The sequence below is a fragment of the Meles meles genome, chromosome 2 (assembly GCF_922984935.1).
Source record: "Meles meles chromosome 2, mMelMel3.1 paternal haplotype, whole genome shotgun sequence".
NCBI lineage: Eukaryota > Metazoa > Chordata > Mammalia > Carnivora > Mustelidae > Meles > Meles meles.
In genome coordinates, this window is record NC_060067.1 from 15,656,819 (window position 1) to 15,681,510 (window position 24,692).

The window sequence follows — 24,692 nt, forward strand, 5'->3', positions numbered from 1 at the left end:
TATAAAATAAATAAAAGGAAAAATAGAAAGGCAGAATGCTTCCTTCACAAAGAACACATCAGAAAACCTGATAATAGAACTGTTTTTCTAATATTTTTACTCAGATAACATTAGTAATTTTGAGTGCATTTGTGTGTGCATGTGTATTTGTGTGTGTGTGCACATGTGCACACACACACACACTGAATGAGTGAATGAATGAATGAAAGTACATTTAGCCACAAATGTACTTAGATACCTAATAAAATGGTAACAGTTTTCATGGAAAAATTTATGGAAGATCCAGAATTTTTTAATGCATTCTTTGTAAAACAAGCCAAAATAAAGTGGAAGAAAAAATTTTTAAATTGATTTTACATAAGTTAGACTGTAAGAGAATTATCTAAAATTATTACTGGGAAAGAATGGAAGCTTAAGATGTTCTTATTGTTATGTTTTCTAAAATGCCATTTTGTAATGGAATGTCAAGTCACTATGAGGTTTCCGTTAAAAATACTACCTGTTAAGGTTAAATCATTGAGGAAAAAACATTTTATCTTGGAAATTAAGGGTTGAGAAGAAGAATTTTCCTAGTAGACTGTACTGAAATACTGAAATACTGAAAAATCTTGACCCGTAATCTTGTCACCCAATTTCATGTATAATCATATCAGGATGAGTCAGTACCACATAAATATTTTCCAATGGAACATTCTATCACCAGCATGTGTGAACAGACATAATAGACCAAAGATTGTTAGACATTTTGAGATTTTGAAATCTCACTGCTTTTCATTTCTCATATATAACTGGTTTTGACCTTAAATTCATTACATTATAATGCAATTAAAATTGCCCACTGTAAATTTACTGGCTTTTAAAAGTACCTGGACATACCTTGTGGAAATCTCAGGGTCTGAAAAACATCATTTTAAACCACTGATTGAGATATTTCATTTTCCAGTTCAACTATATTGAAGCTTCAATTCTCCAGAGTTGTGAGTTTTGCTGTGCGATATCTGTCACGAAAAACCATACTCCATTCTTTCTCAAATGGATGGTGTATCATTTATAAGTTAAAATTCGTAATTAGATGCTGCCACCTTTGATCTCAAATTATTTTTCATCATTCTAGTTGCCCACTTTGTGTGAAATCTATACAGTCATATATAATGTTAATATTTCAAATATTCTTTCTTCTTTGATTTCAATCTACCCAATAATAGAAAATATTTCAGTAAAATATATGATTGAAACCTAGAGGCCTAGATTTTACGTACCCAAGATAGCCTACATTTTTAGCAGAGGTATTTTTTATTGATGATCTTTGACTTTATGACATCATAACTATCTTGAGATTCTAATTACTATTTTTACTTCTCAAAGGAAACCTATTTTTACAAATACCCTGTGTTGAATGGATTTGTTTTTTAATGTAAATAAGACATTAATGTGTGCAATTTCTAAAATAACATTATCATTTATCCCTTAATATGAATTTGTGCTTATGTTTACAAAAACCAAAAAAATGTTTATAACATAAGATTTATTATAAGTCCATCTGAAAGATCCCATGGTCCCAAAATAGCTTTTTCTTGTATTTCTTAAATTCAAACATGTCAGACTACTTTCTTCATTCATTAATTTTCATGTTTTTCCAATGTCTTGTCACTTACTGCTTTTTCTGAAGTGTTCAAGTGGCAAGGGAAATAGAGTTTTATATTCTGAAAACAGAGGTATTAAAGGTTCATTTCCTGTCCTGTAACTTGTAGGAAATTAATCTCACTTTTTAGAGATTTTTAAAAATATTATTAATCAGAGATATGAGGGAAAAACTAATGCAGAGATTAAGACCAAAACAAAAACAAAAACAAATTCCTTGACCACAAAGATCACAAATTATATTGAAATATGACGTTGGGGTACGTGAGTGGTTCAGTCAGTTAAGTTTCTGACTCTTGATCTCAGCTCCCATCTCCATCTTAGGTCTTGATTTCAGGGTCTTGAACTCAGGACCTGAGTCCTGAGTTCAAGACCCACACTGAGCTACATACTGGGCATGGTACCTACTTAAAAAAACAAACACGAAAACAAACCAACCAACCATTATCTTAACGTTTCAATGAACCATTTTTCTTTCTCTATATGAAATGAGTATTTCTTAAAATTTGAAGTGAGCAAATTTTTATTTCCTCATACATACAACAGAGATTATTTCCTTCATCTTCACAACATTTCTGCCAGGGAGGTATGTGGGAGTACTATCCCATTTTATAGAATTAGAAGAGATACAGAGAATATAAAATTATCCCCTATAATTCTAGACCCCCATTTAAAGTGCTCATAGCAGGCAGACGTAAGACATGCCATTGCCATTTATAGAGAATATATTATATTCCAACTGAAGACTTGCTGTATAAAACATAACAATGAACTGTTCCCAAATTCCTTTTTAGAATACTTGTGGAGCCTCAAGTAGGAGATATTGTAGAAGATATTAAGTGGCCCTACTCTAATTGAGAAATCCAATAGTCATTTTCATGGAATAGTTTAAAAATTAATAGGATATTACCTAATCTTACATTAGAACAAAATTTATTGAAAACAGGAAGACAGTCTTCAGTGTCATACTTTATGAAATGTGTTTTTATATCAAAATTCTAAGTCAATTAAAATTTAACTCCATGTTGAAGAAGTCTACAATTCATCTTTGAGTATTTGGAAGTGTTCAAGTCTTCCTATTGCTAATCTAAAATGATCTGAAGAGTTCGTTAGTCAAAAATGTACCAATTCATATGTACCATACTATTTTGGAGGTTCTTACTTCGAAGGTATTCTTTTTTTTCTTTGTCTTTTAGAATATGGAAATTTAAAAATGGGATGTAAGGCATAAAATAAGAAATAAGTTAGTGTCTCATGTTGCCTTTAATCACAGAGTAGTTAGTATTCTGATAGAATGTGAGACGGGAACTTTGCAAGCTAAGCCTACATTTTGTGTGTTATAATTACTCCATTCCCGTATCCCAAGGAAAGTGTGATTTTCAGCATGAATACATTTCTCTTGAGAAGTATGCTTGACAATTTTCAGTAAACAATAGTAGATCGTTTTTTTGTATAACTTAAATCTATCTGTGAAGACCTCCAAAAATCACAGTACCCTGGTATATGAATGAGGAATGTATGAATGAGAGTCAAGGTCCTGCAAACAATACAGCTTAATAATTCAAAATCTCATTTCACTGCATTTTCAATTGCATTCTTATTGAAGAATATCATCCTGTAAAACAAAACTTAATTTATTTCTAGTATTCATTAAATATATTAATAAGCTGGTATTCATATCTTCTTTATTTTATGAGCTTTCATTAAAACTAGTTTTGTTTAGTTGGAGAGGATCCTGAAGTGAAAAAGTCCAACTCCTTCCTCAGAAGCTGTAACTTATTCTTTTTAAGATGTTAGCAATAAAATTCTTAAACAAATTATGCAGTGGTTGAGGTCATTGTCATGTAAGAATAGGAGAGTGTGCACATCTGGAGAAGTGTGGTTTTTAAAGAGGTTTTAAATTACAAGAAGATTTTATTTTCCATAAGTAAAACATACTGCTATCTGTTGCCTTTTGAATTTTACTTTTTGGCTCTAAAATACAGGTAAGGCATTTCTTAATCTGGAAGGCAGGGAGGCAACATAGAAGTTTCCATTTCTGAACTAGGGACTGCATATGCTCACTCTTTCAGAAAAATCAAAATGCGAAACTATTTCTTTATCCCTTCCCACCTGATAGAGAATTTAGCAGGATGAAAAGTGGTTTTTTGTTTGTTTGTGTGCTTTTTGTTTTGTTTTGTTTTGTTTTTTGTTTTTCTGTAGGCTAAAGAAATGAAAACTGATTCTCTGGAAGCTGTAGTTGAACAAGGATTTACCATCTCATTTGGCTATTGCTTTCACTCATCTTTCCTCATTAGTCATAAGGGTGCCATTTAGTACAGTACTAATTCTATGCATTGCTTGGTCCTCTGGCGGCCTTGACATTCATACTCTAATTTATTATCAAATTCTTAATCAACATCCAAGAATTGAATTACTTATTGGCACATCCATCCATGCATAAAGATTATTACTTACTCTTTCATGTATTACGGAAATTTCAAATATCCAAATTTGGATCATTTATGATTGGGACCAAATTTTGAAGATCGGAATTAGTATCATCAAGGATGTGTTACTCAAATTCTTAGAACAAGTATAGGAGAAAATAGGCTGGTTTCTAAGTAACCTATTAAAGTCATTGTTATATTTACACATTGTCTCTCTAGGACTTCTTAACAAATATTAATTAATGAATATGAATCACACCTACATTCTCATGCCCACCTCTATTACTAAACAGTAAGACAGCATTGTTATCTAGGAAAACATAAGTAAAAAGGACAAGAAGATGATTTCCCTGATTGAAAACACTCCAGATATTTTTAGTGCAGTGAAATCAAAGCTCATTAAAATTGTGATATGGAGCAAAATGAAGAAACTGTTTCTTTTCCATTCAGAAAAAAAAAATCGGTTCCAGAAGGTAGGAGGCATAATTTATGTATAGAATGGCATATTTATTGACTGTTTGTCTGATGGGTTAAAATTATGCATCGGGAGCAGGTACAGAAGACGATACTGAATGAGCAGTCATCCTGCCGTGCTCTGTTAGTGAGGCTGAACCTCTGCTCGAGTGCCAGTCTCTGCCAGCTGAACTTTCACTTGCTGTATCTTGTTGAGGCTTGTTTTACTGATGCTTTTGGGGGTTCCAGAACTTAATTTTATATGTTAATGTGACATGCAGCTGTATATGTTATTGAGCTCTAGAGATGCCCATAGTCAAAAATAACTCCTTTCTATTGCCCTCCTGACTCTCACCTTAGGTATTAAAATGTTAACCAGTCCTCACCAAGGAATTCCCAGACCACTTTTTAGATGAGATCCAAAGTTTTATTTCCATTTTCATATGAGGAATTTGCATGCAATTTAAAAATCCATGAGGCCTATTTAATGATAAAGAATTTTGAAGATACAAATTTGAAAGCTTATTATTATTATTTTTTTTCTTTTGAAGGTAGAGGAGTTGAAGGTAGAATGGATGTTTGTTTTCTAAAGTAAACTGCAAGAACTTGTATACTTTTCAGGTCTCTTTAGAATTCTTCTAACAAAGGTTTTTTTGTTGGTATTATTTAAATAACCTAAATCTCAGGGTGATTTCACACAATTGTAGTTAGAACATTGATTTTAAAAAGTATCAATAACTTCTCTCTAGAGACCCATGTATTAAAGATTGAAAGAATAATGTAGTATCTAGAAAAATTATGAACAGTGTGTTAAAATAACTTAAATGTCAGACCAAATGTAGTTTTAGTATGATTTGATGTATTTTTTTTCTCTCCATTTCACTGCAGTGATTTAATTCAAGATGTCTTAAGGACTCTTGGATGATAAATGCAGCTATCTAAGTGTTATGAATAAAATTTGAAAAGCCACCAAATCCCCATTGTGTATTTTTCTTCACCCAAGAATAGCATACCTATTAAGGATACTTCAGATTTCCTCAAATTTCACTTAGCTGTATTTTATTAATAAACTGTCAGTTTGTTAACATGATTAAACAAATATAATTGTATTTTTCATTCAAAAATGACACAGAGATGAGTTGTGTTATCTACTTTGTATAATATACGTAGTTATACACTAGGAAATGATACAGAATAGAATAGGTTTCATTTATGTATCAAAATACACATATATTAAAGAATATGTAAACAAGGGGAAGTCCTCATTTGTATGTGTTGATTGGACACTTCATTTACAACACATAGTAGTTTTCAACCAACTTTATAATGAAATTATTTGTCAATCTGTCATTTTGGCTGTATTTTCTTTATGCAGAAATGAATGGAAATTTTATTTTTAATAAACTCGATTTTGTTATGAGACCTTATGAACAGTAAATTCACTTCCCTAGACTCTCACTAAAATAATTTAAATATTTTCATTTGAGTCAGTTGTTTTAATGTTTTATCATGTACCACATCAACTTAGTATTCATCAACTTTCCAAATACTTGTCATTGTGTAGATGCAATCAACATATCATTCACTCATTCATCTATTCATTCATCAATGTGACAAATAGTTTTGGTGCCAGCTCTGAGATGGGCGTTAGGTCACCGCAGAAATTTATAGATAAACGCTAGCTACTGTCATTTACAAAACTGGCAAATAGTAAAAGAACCAGAGGACATGCAAAATGATTATGTTGCATTGAAATGGGAATCCCAATGTGACAGGAGTACAGAAAACTGTTTGGTTCCCATGGGGAAAGATTGCATTAAGTTGGGGTATCAGGAAGAAGGAAAACCACGAAGAAGCCAAAAATTGAACTAGACTTTGATAACTGAAAATTTTTAGGAAGACTATCTTAGGTGTGGGAACAAGTATATGCAAATATGTGGAAGCATGGAGAAAGATCTTGAGAACCTGAGAAACTATAGTCCTGTATACTTAAAGATAACAGAAGTAGTGTAGGAAATAGGCATTAGGGCTATGTTTAGAAATCTTTATCGTATTAATTGATTGAAGACTTTGCAGGAGACAACAAAGTAGAAAAGTAACCTTATTTATAGTAATTTGGCTACAGCCAGGTTTAGTAGAGTTTGGGAAAATAGTCGCAGAATACAGGAGTATCAGTTCAGAGGCACTTACAGCAATCCAAATGAAAAATAACAAAGCCTTAATTGAAGAACCAGTAGAGCTAATGAAAAAGAAGAGATGAATTGTAAGACTTTTGTGTTATACAATGCTTGGGATTTGACAACTAATTTGCTGTGAAGTACACAAGGATAAGGCTTTGTTCCTAAAGGGGCCAAGGCCTTGCCAGTGTTGTTAACAGAAAAAGAAGGCAACTGATCAAGACTGAAAGTAAAGAGAAGTATACTGATTTGTTTTTCACATCTCTTCAGTCTGTATGCCAATGGAATATCCCTATAAAGTAAATCTATGAGGAATAAAAGTATAGCTCTCAAAATAATTAAACCAGAAGGGAGGTATTAATTAAATTGATGGAAATGAATCGATTGACAGTAGAGAACCAGAGACGTTCACATAAATGAGGGGAGGAGCAAGAAGCATCAGGAAAGGAGTAGTCAGAGATTTCAGACCATCATGAATAATTAAAAACCAAGATAAAGTCATGAGGTGACTATGTCATTCGTGAACCTCAAAGAGCAGATTTTTTTCAGTAACAAGAACAGGTTGCAAGGGCACTGGAATTAGTAAGTAGTTAAGTAAAACAGGAGAGAATAAGATTTGGGGGGTGGCGCTGAACTGAGAAGGGTTGCAGGTTTGGTTAATTGGTAGTGATCTAAGTGGACTGAGTGGAGAAAGACCCCCTGAACAAGAGGAAAAAAAATAAAATGATAGAGTAAGATACTGAAAGGAGGACACTATTGAATCAGAGACATATTTTGGGCAGTGTATTCTGTAAAAAGGCTTCTGAGGTGGCAAAAAAAAAAAAAAGCGATAAAGAAAGGAAACAGAAAAATATCTGGAGTGTGGTGTATGGTAGAGAGAATTTAAAAAAAAATGGACTTGGATGGCTTCTGACTTCTCAGTGAAATCTGGGCAAGACTGAGAGATACGGATGGCGGAAATATCATTCATCCAAAAGAAGGATTGGTGTTTTTTCATGCTCCTAGTGTGAAAATCAGTTAGGGCTGCAATCATTTCAATTGCGTTTTGTGCTTCTGGGCTTCATGTGATTCAACACTTGGAGATGTGGCTAATTGTAGCTTCCTCTGTTCCAGGCGGTGTGGTTACAGCAAAGCAAAACAAGATCCGGAAGAGGAAAAGATGCATTTTCATAATGGGCACAGTAAGCAAATTATAAAAAATCAAGAGAAAACAAAATAGAGGAGGTTTTATTTTTATTTTTATGTACTTTCAGACAAGGAGATTTGTAATAACTGACCAAAATATTGTGTTTAAAAATTTAAGTGTTCTATTATGTTCCTGTAAAGCGTATGGGCTGGGGGGCATTGCTGCCTGACTCTAGACAACAGCTGGATGATTTATTCATTTTTTTAAAATTTCATTATAATTTAAAAAATTTAAAAATTTTATTAAAATTAAAAAAATTTTAAAAAATTAAAAAAAAATTAAAATTTCATTATAATTAAAAAAAACCCTTCTCGGGGCGCCTGGGTGGCTCAGTGGATTAAGCCGCTGCCTTCGGCTCAGGTCATGATCTCAGGGTCCTGGGATCGAGCCCCGCATCGGGCTCTCTGCTCCGCAGGGAGCCTGCTTCCTCCTCTCTCTCTGCCTGCCTCTCTACCTATTTGTGATCTCTCTCTCTGTCAAATAAATAAAAATCTTTAAAAAAAAAAAAAAAAAAAAAAAAAACCCTTCTCTATCATTATAAAAAGCTATTATATTTCAAACCAAATTTCTAGGCCAATTCTAATTTCTTCCAGCAGAGTCAGTAGAAAGTTATCATTAAATAACACCATTGGAAGAAGCAAATAAAATTTCTCAGTATCTTTCTTCTTTTTCTAGCACTTTAGCAGGAATTTCCTGAGCAGATCCTATAGCAACAATCTTCATTCAATGATTTGAAAAAGACTATCCTTTTTAAAAACACAGAAAATCAAGTTTTTTTTTTTTTTTATTTTTTTTTTTTTTTTATTTATTTTTTTTCAGCGTAACAGTATTCATTCTTTTTGCACAACACCCAGTGCTCCATGCAAAACGTGCCCTCCCCATCACCCACCACCTGTTCCCCCAACCTCCCACCCCTGACCCTTCAAAACCCTCAGGTTGTTTTTCAGAGTCCATAGTCTCTTATGGTTCGCCTCCCCTCCCCAATGTCCATAGCCCCCTCCCCCTCTCCCAATCCCACCTCCCCCCAGCAACCCCCAGTTTGTTTTGTGAGATTAAGAGTCATTTATGGTTTGTCTCCCTCCCAATCCCATCTTGTTTCATGTATTCTTCTCCTATCCCCCTACCCCCCCATGTTGCTTCTCCATGTCCTCATATCAGAGAGATCATATGATAGTTGTCTTTCTCCGATTGACTTATTTCACTAAGCAGAAAATCAAGTTTTGATACCATACTTTAAACACTAGACTAAGTGAGTTCAAATTAATGGTATTTTAAAATGTGCATTTTTGGGGGGAACCTGGGAGGCTCAGTCGTTAAGCGACTGCCTTTAGCTTGGATCATGATCCCAGGGTCTTGGGATTGAGGCCCGCTGCCTCCCTGCTCAGAGGGAAGCCTGCTTCTCCCTCTCCCACTTCCCCTGCTTATGTTCCCTCTCTTGCTGTGTCTCTCTCTGTCAAATAAATAAAATTTAAAATATAAATAAAATGTGCATTTTTCATAAATAGTATAGCATTAGTTGATTTGGCAAGTAAATAAAAATAATTTCTTTTGTTTTTGTCACTCTGCTATGACCATAAAAGTTAAAATCATTGAACCCATATTCATGCTGCAAAGCATTGAATCTATTTTCATAGGTCCTATCCTATTTAGTGCTATTTATCCTTAAAAACAACAACAACTTGTGAAATTGATAGCCATTAAATGTGATGAAACTGAGGCTCATAGAATCATAGAGTCTTAGTTAAAGCCATGAAGTAACAGGGGTAGAGTGAGAGATAGAACTTATCTTTTTCTTTTGACTTCTGTGTTAGTCTTACTGGACCGAAGCACCAGAAAAATCATTTAAAATTTTTTTTGTAAAATCAAAATTCATCTATGATAGCATTTTAAGTGAAACAGAATAACAAAACAACAACCACAGCATTTCATTGCCCAGTGTAGGAAACAAACTTACCTTAGTTTGCCTCGGAGACTGACTCTATGAACATTATTGTTGAAAGGTAATATCTATTCATATATGATGAATTCATATATATGAATTTCTTGTACATACCAGCAATCCAGATTTCTACGATTATAATAATGACATGGCTATACAAATGACCCCTATAACTGAAGGGGGTGGGGGCTGCCCTTACAGCTTGGGCATTTCTAGGAATTAGGGATTTAAGCCAGAGTTGCATGTTAATAATGTCTGATTTCATTCATCCTTACAAGCAGTTATATTTTAATGCACATTTATTTTTCCAGTTAAGCTGCCAGGAGTAAGAACTTATATTGATCCACACACCTATGAGGATCCCAATCAAGCTGTCCATGAATTTGCCAAGGAGATAGAAGCTTCATGCATCACCATTCAAAGAGTTATTGGAGCAGGTACCATAGTGTGTTTAACTCATACTTTTATTTATTTCTATTTTTCATCTAAAATTGGGGTAGTTAATATACAATGCAGTATTTTTTCTGGAGTAGACTTCAATGATCCATCACTTACATACAATTCCCAGTGCTCATCCTAACAAGTGCCCTCCTTAGTGCCCATCACCCATCTAGCTCACCCCCCACCTACTTCCCTCCATCAATCTTCAGTTTGTTCTCTATCCTTAACAGTGTCTTATGGCAGGACACCTGGGTGGCTTAGTTGGTTAAGTGTCTGCCTTTAGCTCGGGTCATGATCCTGGAGTTCCAAGATTGAGCTCTGCATTGGACTCCCTGCCTAGAAGGAAGTCTGTTTCTCTCTCTGCCCCTCACCCCAGTTGTGTTCTTTCTTTCACTCTCTCTGTCTCTTTCTTTCTCAAATAAATAAAATCTTTAAAAAAAAAGAGTCTCTTATGGGTTGTTTCTGTCCCTCCTTTTTCCCTTTTCCCCCTTCCCATATGTTCATCTGTTTTCTTTCTTAAATTCCACGTGTAAGTGAAATCATATGGTATTTCTCTTTCTCTGACTGACCTATTTTATATAGCATGATGCATTCTAGCTCCATCCATGTCATTGCAAATGACAAGATTTCATTTTTTTGATGGCTGAGTTATATTCCATTATATGTATATCATATATTCATTTATCAGTGGACATTTGGACTCTCTCCCTAGTTTGGCTATTGTTGATAATGCTGCTATAAACACAGGGAGCATGTATACTTTTGAATCTGTTTGAAACTGTATTTTTTTTATCCTTTGAGTAAATACCTAGTAGGAAAATTGCTAGACTGTAGGATAGTTCTATTTTTAACATTTTCAGGAACCTCCACTGTTCTCCAGAATGGCTGCACCAGTTTGCATTCCCACCAACAGTGAAAGACAGTTTCCCTTTCTCGTCATCCTTACCAACTCCTATTTCTTGTGTTGTTAATTTTAGATATCCTGAGAGGTGTGAGGTGATATCACATTGTGGCTTTAATTTTTATTTCCTGATTATGAGTAATGTTGAGCATCTTTTCATGTGTCCATTAGCCATCTGGATGTCTTCTTTGGGGAAGTATCTATTCATGTCTAGTCTTTGACTGGGTTATTTGTTTGTGGGTGTTAAGTTTGATAAGTTCTTTGTAGATTTTGGATGCTAACCCTTTATCAGATATATCATTTGTAAATATCTTCTCCCATTCCATAGGATGCCTTTCAGTTTGGTTGATTGTTTCCTTTGCTGTGCAGAAGCTTTTTAACTTGCTGAGGTCACAATAGTTCATTTTTGCTTTTGTTTCCCTTGCCTGTGGTGATGTGTCTAGTAAGAAGTTCCTACTGCAAAGTCAAAGACCTTTCTGCCTGTGTTTTCCTTGAGCACTTTGATGGTTTCCTGTCTCACATGAGGGTCTTTTATCCATTTTGAATTTATTTTTGTGTATAGTGTCAGAAAGTCGTCCAGTTTCATTCTTCTGAATGTGGCTGTCTTATTTTCCCATCACCATTTGTTGAAGAGACTGTCTTTTTTCCATTTAACATTCTTTCCTGCTTTGTTAAAGATTACTTGACCATTGAGTTGTGGGTCCATTTCTGGGTTTTCTATTCTGTTCCATTGATCTATGTGTCAGTTTTTGTGCCAGTACCGTACTGTCTTGATCACTACAGCATTGTAATGTAGTTTGAAGTCTGAAATTATAGTGCTTCAAGTTTTGATTTTCTTTTTCAGAATGCTTTGTCTCTTCAAAGTTTTCTGTGGTTCCATACAAATTATAGGATTATTGGTTCTAGGTCTTTGAAAAATGGTTTTGATACTGTGACAAGGATTGCAATAAATCTGTAGATTGCTTTGGCTATTATAGACATTTTAACAATATTTGTTCTTCCAATCCATGAATATGGAATGCTTTTCGATTTCTTTGTGTCCTCCTCAATTTCTTTCACAAGTGTTCTATAGTTATTAGAATACAAATCTTTTACTTCTTTAGTTAGATTAATTCCAAGTATCTTATTGTTTTTGGTGAAGTTGCAAATAGGATTGATTCTTTGATTTCTTTTTCTGCCGCTTTGTTACTAGTGTATAGATATGCAATGGATTTCTGTATGTTGATTTTAAATCCTGCAAATTTGCTTAATTCGTGTACGAGTTCTAGCAATTTTTTGGTGGAGTCTTTCAGGTTTTCTACACAGAGTGTCATTTCACCTACAAATAATGAAAGTTTGACTTCTTCCTTGCCTTCCTTTTGTTGCCTGATTGCTGAGGCCAAGACTTCCAGTACTGCATTAAAGTAATGGTGAGAGTGGGCATCCTTGTCTTGTTCCCCACTGTAGGAGAAAGGCTCTCAGTTTTCCCCTGAGGATAATATTAGCTGTGGGTCTTTCATATATGGCCTTATGATGTTGAGGTTTGTTCCATCTAACCCTACTTTGTTGAGGGTTTATATCAGGAAAGGATGCTGTATTTTGTCAAATGCTTTTTCTGCATCTATTGACAGGATCATATGGTTCTTATATTCTCTTTTATTAATGTAGTGTATCATGTCGATTGATTTGGAATATTGAACCACCCCTATAGCCCAGGAATAAACCACACTTGATTGTGGTGAATAATTCTTTTAATGTACTGTTAAAGCTGATTTGCTAGTATTTTATTGAGAATTTTTACATCCATGTTTATCAGAAATAGTGGCCTCTAATTCCCCTTTTTAGTGGGTCTTTGTCTTATTTGGGGATCAAGATAATGCTAACTTTATAGAATGAGTTTGGAAGTTTTCCATTTCTTTCTTTTTTCTTTTCTTTTCTTTTTTCTTTTTTTTTTTCATTTTCCTCCTATTTCTGTTTTTGGAACAGTATGAGCAGAATAAACATTAGCTCTTCTTCTTTTTTTTAAATTTATTTAAATTTATTATTATTATTATTATTTTAGACATTAGCTCTTCTTAAAATGTTTGGTAGAATTCCCTGGAGAAGGCATGTGGCCTAGGACTTCTGTTTGTGGGGAGATTTTTGATGACTGATTCAGTTTCTTTTCTGGTTATGGGTCTGTTCCAGTTTTCTATTTCTTCCTTTCTCAGTTTTGGTAGTTTGTAAGTTTCTAAGAAGTTGTCCATTCCTTCCAAATTGCCCAGTTTGTTGTCATATAATTTTTCATAATATTCTCTTATTATTGTTTGTATTTCTGTGGTGTTGGTTGTGATCTTTTTTCTATCATTCATGATTTTATCTTTTGGGGTCCTTTCTCTTTTCTTTTAATTTGTGTTTATATTATAGAATAGACCATGTCAATAGCCTGATCTTTTTTTTTTTTTAATGTCCTGATGTAACATAGAATGTTTGGTTTTTTTTGTTTTTTTTTTTTTTAAGATTTATTTATTTGACAGACAGAGATCACAAGTAGGCAGAGAGGTAGGCAGAGAGAGAGAGAGGAGGAAGCCAGGCTCCCAGCTAAGCAGAGAGCCCGATGCGGGGCTCGATCCCAGGACCCCAGGATCATGACCTGAGCTGAAGGCAGAGGCTTTAACCTGCTGAGCCACCCAGGTGCCCCAACATAGAATGTTTTTAAATCTTTTATAACTGACTTACTTTCAAAGTGGTATGTTATTTGTCATATTTTAATGCTTCCTTCTGTGGAGCTCATATTTTAACCTGAGAATGACTCCTTGCTGGCTGAGTTGGTTAAGCATCTGCCTTTGACTCAGGTCATGATCCCAGGATTCTGGGACCAAGTCCTGCATTGGGCTCCTTTCTCAGCAGGGAGTCTGCTTCTCCCTCTGCCTGCCGCTCGCCCTGCTTGTGCTCTCTCCATCTCTCTCTCTGACAAATAAATAAATAAAATCTTTAAACCAGCAAATGTTTGTTTTATAAAATAAAAAAAAAAAACACAGCAAAAATACGTATATTCAAACATAGGATTTTATTATCTACTATTTTTATATTCCATGTATAATTTGTAGTACCCGAAACTATTTACATAGTTTAAGCACTCGGTTACTCTGTTTATGAATCATCTCCTCCTCAAAATTATTTCCTTTTTGTCCTTCCATAAACTTTCTTCCTTTTCTGTTCTTATTAATTAAGGCACTGCTACTGTAGAAAGAGAAGGAAGAGGGAAGTGATTTTCAGTCAGTTACATTCAATTTCTTTCTAATGTTTTCATTAAGGTTTTTGTGGGTGAGATGGATGAAGCTAATAACCCCCAGTGTTTTATGATCACCTGCAGACGGTTTTTCCCAAAGCACCACTTATTCTCTTACCACTGATAATGAAGTTTGAATTCCCCTTTAATACTGTTTTGTCTAAACATTAATATTCTAGGACTTTAGCATATTATTAGAGTAAAGATTTGAAATAATTTTGTGTTTTTTCATCTTTATGACAAGGTGAATTTGGTGAAGTTTGTAGTGGACGTTTGAAACTTCCAGGAAAAAGAGAATTACCTGTGGCAATCAAAACCCTGAAAGTAGGCTACACAGAAAAGCAACGCCGAGATTTCCTGGGTGAAGCAAGTATCATGGGGCAGTTTGATCATCCTAACATCATTCACTTAGAAGGTGTTGTGACCAAAAGTGAGTACAGTAGAAATTATATGTGTGTGTGTGTATCATGAATATCTGGGTGTCTTTTATTAGGTTATTATTAATTTCAGGGTAAAAAGAATTAGCCACAGCAATGCTATTCAAAATGTCTCTAATACTAATAATAATTGTCCTGTATTTTAATAGATTCTTGTCCAAGCTGATCTTTGCAGTTATCTGTAATGATCTTTCATTTGCCCCAAACTCTTACTCAGATATTTCATTTAATTTTGTCTCTTTTGCATGTATGTCTCTTTTGCTAAAAAAAAAAAAAAAAAAAAAAAGTCTGCTCCCTGAAAATGCGGACAGTGTCTTAAATATTGATGTAAGCCTATTATACCTAAAGCTAAACCAGTCCATGGTCAATTAAACATTTTGAGCCCCAATATCACAAAAAACAAAAAAGAGACACATCATACCTAACCTGTAATATTGTTGAACAGATTAAATTAAGATGTATTTGTGCTGGGGGGAGGTGGGATTGGGAGAGGGGGAGCGGGCTATGGACATTGGGGAGGGGAGGCGAACCATAAGAGACTATGGACTCTGAAAAACAACCTGAGGGTTTTGAAGGGTCAGGGGTGGGAGGTTGGGGGAACAGGTGGTGGGTGATGGGGAGGGCACGTTTTGCATGGAGCACTGGGTGTTGTGCAAAAAGAATGAATACTGTTACGCTGAAAAAATTAATAAAAGGGGGAAAAAAAAAATCAATAATAAGTACTGAAAAAATATAAGTACACTTGAAACAATGGGAAAAAAAAAAAAAAAAAAAAAGATGTATTTGTATGTATGTGTGTGTGTGTGTGAATAAACCTGCAGCTAATTAAAGTAGTGAATAAATATTTATTTTAATCTAAATGAATGCATCAGATACTAGTGGACAACACCCCAAAATTATTATAATTAATATTCACTTCCTTTTATAGACCCCTGATGTATTATAAAACTTGTTTACTGTGAATAGGTCCTGGTGAGACAAACTAAGACAACTAAATTTATTTCATATTAAGTCAACTAAATTTTATATGTACTTGAAACCTTGATGAACACATGATCATATCTAAGTTTTATAAATTTTAGTCTAAAAAAACAGCACTTCAGCTGGGAATACAGATTAGAAATGTCTACTTTCCTAATCAAATATTCTATTTGCTGTTGCTGCCACGAAACTACACATATACATTAAGTAAAATGAAAATATTTAAAATATTTCTGTCCTATTTTTTGTTCCATGTGAACTCAAACTGCATTCTCACTTAATAAATGTACCTCTTGATGTTCAGCCTAGGAAGTCTTCGGCTTGTTTTTGATTTACCATGTTGCAACTCACTTTATTTGTGTCCTTAATTTCATGCTCTCTGATCTGATGCTAATTTATTCAACAATTATTCTCAACCTGCAGCACACAGATAATGAGACATAAGTGCAACTAAATCTCATGATTTTTCTGATTGTAGCTGAGGTAGGGAGTCTGAAGTCGCACACTTATGGGTGGTGCCATCATGAACCTTCTTCTTTCTCGTACCACTGCTCTACGTGCCAGAAACATGAGCCCGAATTCCAATTCCTTCTGTGATGTGTTGTTAAAGAGGGCATATCAGAAATATTTATATATTCCTGAGAGACATCATTAGAAATTATGTAAAAAAACCACAGGTTCTGGGTTAATTGGCTCATTCACGATACAAGATGCTTTTTTTTTTTTTTTTTTTGGTCTTAAACAACAAAAATTTATTTTCTCACAGTTCTAGGGAATTGAAGCCCAAGATCAAGGTTCTATCAGGGTTGGTTTCTAATGAAACATCTCACCTAGCTTTTAAATACCTGACTTTTCTTGTCTTCATCAGGCTGCTTCTCTGTGAAAATGCACTGGATTCTCTGGTGTCTCTTGCTTTTATAAGAACACTGGCCCTACTGGATTAGGGCTCCACCCTTATAACATCATTTAACCTGATACAAGATGCTTTAATGTAATATCGACAGTGCCAACTTTTACGATGTGAAGAGATTCAAAATTAAAGGAAAAATAGGAAAAATCCTTTTCCCATTGCAGCGTCTTTAGTTCTTTAAGATTTATCTTTCCCCACTTGTGGAAATTCTTGTCAAAGTTGACTAAAGGAATACTTCTATTGAGTCCTAAAATGATTCATAGTTATAGTTCTTAATCTAGGATCATGTACAAATATAATTCTTCTGTAAAATTAATAACTTTAAGCAAAATATTAGAGAAACATTGGAGAAATCTCTCATTTGTTTCTATTTCTATGTCTGAGGAAATAGCACATTCAATGACAACTGATTGTTTAAATAGTCAGACAATTCTGACTTATTAGATAAATTTGCAATTACTTTTCAAATATAGTATTTCATTCTATCTTTTTAAAGTCACCTCCATATTACAGGCTCTTACTATATATTTTCCAGGGATATTTCAACAATCCTCAATCTAGCCTTCCTACTTTTGTCTTATCTTAGCCCATTCCATACATATTGCCCCAACGTAGATTTTACTAAATCACTGCTTTCCTCTGATGATTCATCACCAAACAAGCAAAAAATGAAGCAAAATATATATACTTTGATGCTTAACCCCATGTAATTTTGGCCATAACCCCACATTTCACTATTTCCTTTCTGGAAAAACTCTTATCGAGTCCTTGTTCTACCTCTTTGAAATACTTCATTCAGCCCTGAACTGTCCTCTCCACTTTCCTTGGCTCTACTTGACCTTCAGTATTAATTCAGATGTGGCTTTATCCATGAGATCATTGTCATTTATCTTCATTTTTTCTTTCTATTCTCAGTGCCTGCCTTGCATACAAGAACCACTAAATAATGTTGAATGGCTCAGTAAAGGAAAGCTTCGGATCCACAAGTAGCTGAGTAAAGGAAAGCTTCCTGGTTCTACATTAGAATTTAAGCCTCAAAGAGCCCAGGTTTTTGTTGTCTTGCCCACCTGTGTGTTCCTAGATCAGTGCTCAGCATGTGTAGCATTTCATATATCTGTTTTATGAGTAAATTCTCAGCCAGGGACAATCTTATACACTCGATCTTGTATACTCAAGCACTTCATCTTGCTATGCGTGATATCATAGTTATCCCTCCACACGTTTTATCATCCTTACTACAAAATGAGCTACTTGAAATTGATATATGTTTATAACCTCCCTAATCTCTATCACAGGGCCAGACACATTAGGTGATTAAAAAAAAAAGACATAAATTGTATTAACTAAGTGGAATGACTAGATGCATTTATATAAACATTTAAAACTAGCAAGCTATATAGTATATTTTATTTTGAAAATCTTGTCCCATAAAACTAAGGCTGTTTTGGAGAAAAATAAAATTCATATGAAGGAAATAGCTTGAGAATCTTTTCAAAAGATCTTGTATATAACACTTACTACTACCACTAATCATTAACATTACTTTAAGAATTTACTAAGCTTAATTCTCTTTATTATCTCCTTTAATCTGAACAATAGTCTATTGTTTAGACACTAGTATTTGTTCTCATTTACAAATGGGAAAAATTAACTTTAAATAGGTTAAATACCTTATTTAGTATTATAAAATCAGCATAGAATAATGGCACATTTTAAAACTTTCACATAACTTCCAAACCCAAGCTCTTAAAGAGTGTACATTACCAATCTCATATTTCATCATTCAGTATACACTTGACAAACATTTATTTATTCAAAGATATTAACTGACCACCTAATATATGCCCATAGCTATTAATCAGGATACAGCAGAGTTTAAACAGACTGAGTTCCTGCCTTTATGACGTTTACTTTGGGTGGGGAGACAGAAACTAAATGAATAAATATATTTATAATATATTAAATAAGAAAATAAAGCTAGGTGAGGAAATAAGGGATTGCTTTTGTTGAGGATTAGTAATTTCTATTTTATTTAGTTAATGGCCTCTCTAGTAATGCTTGAATAAAGTGAAGGTGTGGGTTTTGCAAGTATCTGGGGACAGAATGTTGTAGAAATAAGCACCAGTAAGTCTTAAATGCAACTTACATGGGAAGTTCAAGAACTATCAAGGCCATTGTTGCTTCAATGGAATAAAGGAGAGGAGTCTGGAAGGAACTTAACTTGGAGATGTAGTCGGAGGAGAGATGGTGCACAATATTTGGTCCCTATAAAGACCATCTCTCAGTCTTAGCTTTGCAGCCTTTAGAACCAAGATGTGATGGAATCTGATATCTGTGTTAACAAGATCGGTCTGGCTGCCATGTTAAGTATAGATAGTAAGAGCCAATGTTTAAGCAGGGAGACTATGGGGAGGCTACTGACATTATTCATACCTCATTATGGACTAGATCAGGGTGCTGATCTAGCATGGAGAGTAGTAGCTGGATTCTTTAGATATTTTGAAGACAATCACAGAAAGGCTTCTTGTGATTTAGATATGGAGTGTGAGAAAAAAAGAAGAGTCAATAATTATTATTTGTCATTAGTTCTTCAAAGAAAGGAATTGCCATATAGGGAAAAGTCTAGTAGAATCAAGACTGTGGTTGGTAATCAGTAGTTTAGTTTGGACAACTTACATTTGAGAGGCTTATAAGCATGTAGTGACTGATTTACCTTTAGTCCTGAGATGTAAAAATGTAAATGTTTTAAAGTGTAAGTATACTTGAATTTTACAATGTGCTTTTCGCGTAAGGAAATAAATTCTATGAACCAGTTATAAACCACAATGGAAATAAATTTAAAGCTGAAGTAGAAATGAAAGCCAGCTCATTGATTCAGTACCTGTTTTTCTTTGTTAAGGCATAGAATGAAGTTCAAGAAATATGTGTAAAATAATTATTAGGTATTTATAAGTGTTCTTCCTGATAAAATCTAATTCTTGCTCACCAAAAAACAAAATAGAACTATACAAACAAAATTTATTGTCTCATAGATTGACTACTAATAAATTAAACATTGTATTTTTAAAGTTATTTTCATTATTAATAAAAGAAAACTATCAGGTTTCTTAATTCTCGGATCCCCCACCTCCTCTGAAAAGTTCATAGTTTCCGTTCCATAAGTAATCATCTACCTTCAGTAATGTCAGAACAACTCAAATTAATTCCTAATTTGAAAAATGAGCATCTACTGAAAAAGTTTATCAGTGTAAACAATCTGAAATAAAAGAAGATATTATGGAAAGTTTTGAGTTTCTATTTAGAGACATTTGGTGTTTTCATGCTCCAGTTTCAGGTAAGGTATACCAACTTTTTACATTATCATCTTTCCCAAAATTAAAATTACAGAATGTTATAAATGATTTTTCTCTAAAATGTTAACCAACAACTAAAGACCATAATGGAATTAAAATATGAGTACCCTTCTGATTGCCCCATACTTTGTTCTCCCCTCCTTATCCCATTAATAAGCATTATCTATTCCTGTTCTAAGCACAAGATTCCATTTTCTGGTTGACCATTAACCATTAATAATTGAACCATGATATTTGAGTTTTCTCAAGTTTCCCTTGGGGTCAAAATAAAAGTAATTTCAAACAGCTGCAAGTGTTAGTGTACTAAATGGAATATAACCCAAACAGAATGACTGAATGAAATAAAACTGTAGATTCGTAAGTATAAGCACAGGATTACTTTTAATTCTTTACAAGTCTTGTAAAATATTACTAAGAGAAACCCAGTGACAATTATTCTCCAGTGAATTATAATGCTTCTAAATCAAACACTCCCTGAATGGAGGCATAAGTGGTATCAAGTGTTTATTGATGAGCTAATGGTTTCAGAAAAGCATCTGGAATCAATGCAAATAAAATAAGCCCAGATTTAGCTGTGACTTCTGTGATGTGGCCTAGTTTACCGTTTCTCAAAATTGTACGTGCCTCTGAGGATATTGTAAAATGTAGAATGTGTTTCATTAGAACAGATTGAGCGCTGGGATTATGTATTTCTAATATGCTCCCGATGGATGACAGCTCTCCAGACTGTTGGGGCAATGCTATGAAAAGCAAGGGCTAGAGCAACATTCCCCAGAGTTTGTTTTACCTAACTTTGAGATGTCTTATGGAAAAGGACTGCTTTGCCAGGGGTGGCATATTCTCTCTTCTTTTGGATTTGTGATGGACGTTAGCACCAAAAAAAGTCACAGAGTAAGGAAGCAAACTCAGTTTTTCTATTGTAGTAAAATAACCTCACATGTTTCTTTCTTCTTACATTTTCAAGTGTGAAAACTTCAGAACAATCAGAACATGTATAAGTGATAGTCATATGTAAGGTTATATGTGAGGATCTATTCTTTACTGAAAGAAGCTGACTTCCTACCAGATCTGCCATTAATGATTGGATAGTTTGCCACGCCAGAGTCATGATTGCCAAGCGTGTATTAACGCAAAAGAGTAAATAATTATGAGGTTTTAAAATAAAATTTAAATAAAATAAATAAAATAAAATTTAAACTTTAAAATAAGTATTTTGAAATTATAGGTATCGATAGTGTGGAGGAAAGGAAAATAGCTTTTATAGTCAGATGGACATAAATTGGATTCCCAGCTTTGTTTCTTATACATTTGCACTCATCAACCCATCATATATTGAATCTTTTTAAGCCTGACTTTTCTTTTTCTGAAAAATGTCTTCTGTAATGCCACTATTATGGAATTTAATAAAATTAAAAATAACATTGTGCCTTGTGAAGAGTGAAAATCCAACAAATCAACAAATTGTAGCTCTTTTATGATCACCAATACTGAATGATTAAAATAAAAGGGTGGTGAATTCCATAAATATGTTTCTATTTCTACTTAGACTCTGCCTGGGCTAGATCTTTGGTAAATAATATAAAGTAATATAAAAACTCTACTCTGTGATTAGAATCATGTTTTGACATGCTTTAGGAGCTCGTTTTATATAGATTTTTGATAATATGTTTTCAAAATTATTGGCAAATCTATTTTTTGTCTGTACTTCAAGCTGGATAATGGAAAATGATTTATACAGTTTTATTGAATTTACGAGGGTTAGAGTAAGCCACATTAATTATTGCTATGTCATTCTTGCAGTCTAGCACGAACTGAGACAAAACATAAGCCAAACTAAATATAATTAGCATTAAAATGGCTCAAGCATGAAAAATAATTGAATGGGTCCTAAAGTGTCTTATTCTTGTCAACAAAAGAAGATCATGCTTGTTTGCAAACATTCATTTTAATTGCTTTTCTCCCATTTTCTAAAATGTGAGAAGTGTTTTAGTTCCCTATCACACTTCTCAAATATTTTTTTTGTTATTGACATTACAACCTACACTGTCATAAATAATTAATCTGACTTTTAAAACTAGGTGATGAAATCTAAGAAATCTTATAGAACAAATGCCAGGTGCCCATTTCCCTAAAAAGTAATCACTTATTTTTTTCTATCCAAATGTATATTATTCAATGTCAATAAATCTTCTCATCCGTTCATTCACTTTAGAGTATACATTTTTTCCTCCTAAGCTCAGTGAATTGAAAACATGACTGTTAGTTTTACCACTCCACATTAGCCTCACTATATTTTAAAAATGTCCCTTTACTATTTAATAAGAGCATGCTATGAAAATTTGTATTTTTGGGTGCCTGGGTGGCTCAGTGGATTAAGTCTCTGCCTTCAGCTCAGGTCATGATCCCAGGGTCCTGGGATTGAGCTCCACATCAGGCTCTCTGCTCAGCAGGGAGCCCCCTTCCTCCTCTCTCTCTCTCTCTCTCTCTGCCTGCCTCTCTGCCTACTTGTGGTCTGTCTCTCTGTCAAATAAAAAAATAAAATCTAAAAAAAAAAAATTGTATTCTTTAGAAACAAACTCATCAAAGAAAAAAATATTTTTACAGGGGAATTCTTTCAATTTCTGCTCCATAGACCTTGGGTGAGCCGTACTAAATACTTACCATGGACCCATAATGATAAAAAGAAAAATTAAAAAAAAAAAAAAAGGAGTCCAACAAATTAAAGGTAGATAAAATGAAAAAATTCTAGAAAAAGAGAATAGGAGAAAACGGAAACTTTTGTGAGTGGAGATGTATCACTCACAAAAGTTGCATCAGCCATGAAAGGGAAGTTGCATCAGCCATGAAGGACGTGAGGCGGAGTGAGTCAGGACAGCCACGGATCAGCTTTCAGTTTGATGGACAAGACATCTACCATACACACAAACCAAGGGGCACCGAGGAGGGGAAGCTAACACTATCTTCTCTGGAAATCAGTTATTTCAATTCCAGTTATACTGTGACAATTTCCCCAGTGGATTTCTGTAAATAGGGGTCAAAGTCGGAATAAAAGAGCTGCCCAGGCAGATTCCAGAAAAATGTAAGCCTCCTTCTAGTTGGACCAGTGCTGATGTTTAGCCATTACCTACTCTTTGGCTCTATTAGCTGTACATTTACTGAAATACTTCGTTTGTGTTTGATAAAAAGCTGCTGCCAGGATTACCCAACTCAGCTCCATGCCCATTACTTCTGAGTTACTGAAATCAGGCAAATGAAGGGGTTGTGTCTACGACAGCAGGCCGTTCCGGGATACTCCAGCATTATGTCTGGAGAAACTTTGAATACATAGGTGCGTGTGCTACAGCAGGTGTCCGATATTCTGGCTTTCACCCTTGGGATGGTACGTTAGTTGTGGACTTCGAAAAGAAAATGGGCTTCGACATTAATGGAAGTCTGAAAGGGGCTCTTTGATGGGAGAATGGGACCAAAAGGGTCTAAGCAGAACATTGACTATTTTAAAAATTTGTCTGAATTAAAATGGGTGTGGCAGTGACATTAACGTTACATTACAAGCATTTCTCCATTTATGACCTTATATCGTAATTTGCTAAAGAAAAAAATTACAATCTTCTCTTCTGTTGTGCTGTGACAGGCATTTACAAATACATTATGATTTGTATTTATGTATTTATTTTACTATTGTGGGCCAGTTGGTTTCTTAAAAAAGTATTTCCCAACTCCTCTCCTATCACTTCGGGATGGACGAAGTGAGAATCCAGGGTTCTAGCCATAGTTGAACTTGATGGGTTCTTTCAGACCTTGGCACATGCTACCTCTTCTTGCTGGAGTATCTGCCTCCTTCTATGACATGAGTGACCCCTGAAGCCTTCAAGGTTCAGCTCAAATGACATCCTCATCTCTAGTGGTCCTTCTCTGCTCTTGTAGTATTTCACCTAATGTAGGCATCTTCAAACATATGCCTAATGAATGATTTCAGGCAAATTTTTAAATTACTTTTATAAACATTAAAGAGGAAGAGAGAAATGTGTCTCTGGCTTTATAATATACTTACCACATTCCATTAGAAGAATATTCCTTCTGAAGTATTTTTTTAAAAAAAGATAATTATCTGAGTAAGAAATTAGACAGTCCTATGTTTTTATTTGAAATAGTAACTTTTAAGTGATCTTGATGTTGAAATGAAAAATCTTTTTTCTTCCTAGTTATTTCTTCTTCATATGTAGTTGACTAACTTTCTATAGCTTTATTTGCACTTCTAGATAGTGTTGTATGAATAAATATGCAGGTTCTAATTCTATGACTTGAATTATTCACTTAGGAAAAATACAGATGTCCTCTGGAGAATGTCATTACATTAATTATAATGCATTTCCTGAATGTATGAGCATTGTTTCCCCTCCTAATATGTTGTTTATTAATAGATCTATGAGATAGATTTTTCTAACATAAGGTCTCTTTACTTACCTCAAAATAAATTAATACAAATTTTATGTGGCATGCTTTTATTAAATAGTAAAGGGACGTGTTTTAAAATATAGTGAGGTTTGGGACGCCTGGGTGGCTCCGTCAGTTAAGCCTCTGTTCGGTCTTCGGT

General features: G+C 34.2%; 1 protein-coding gene across 5 annotated transcripts in view; it reads left to right on the forward strand.

The window, feature by feature from the left end:
• Window positions 1–24,692, forward strand: part of EPHA5 (EPH receptor A5) — a 358,479-nt gene that overhangs the window by 299,650 nt on the left and 34,137 nt on the right. For all 5 annotated transcript variants that reach the window (XM_045997835.1, XM_045997837.1, XM_045997834.1 and 2 more), the window contains 3 exons: window positions 7,814–7,881; window positions 10,137–10,262; window positions 14,662–14,847. In XM_045997835.1, the coding sequence (XP_045853791.1) occupies window positions 7,814–7,881; window positions 10,137–10,262; window positions 14,662–14,847 (380 nt within the window). The remainder of the gene's footprint in view (window positions 1–7,813; window positions 7,882–10,136; window positions 10,263–14,661; window positions 14,848–24,692) is intronic.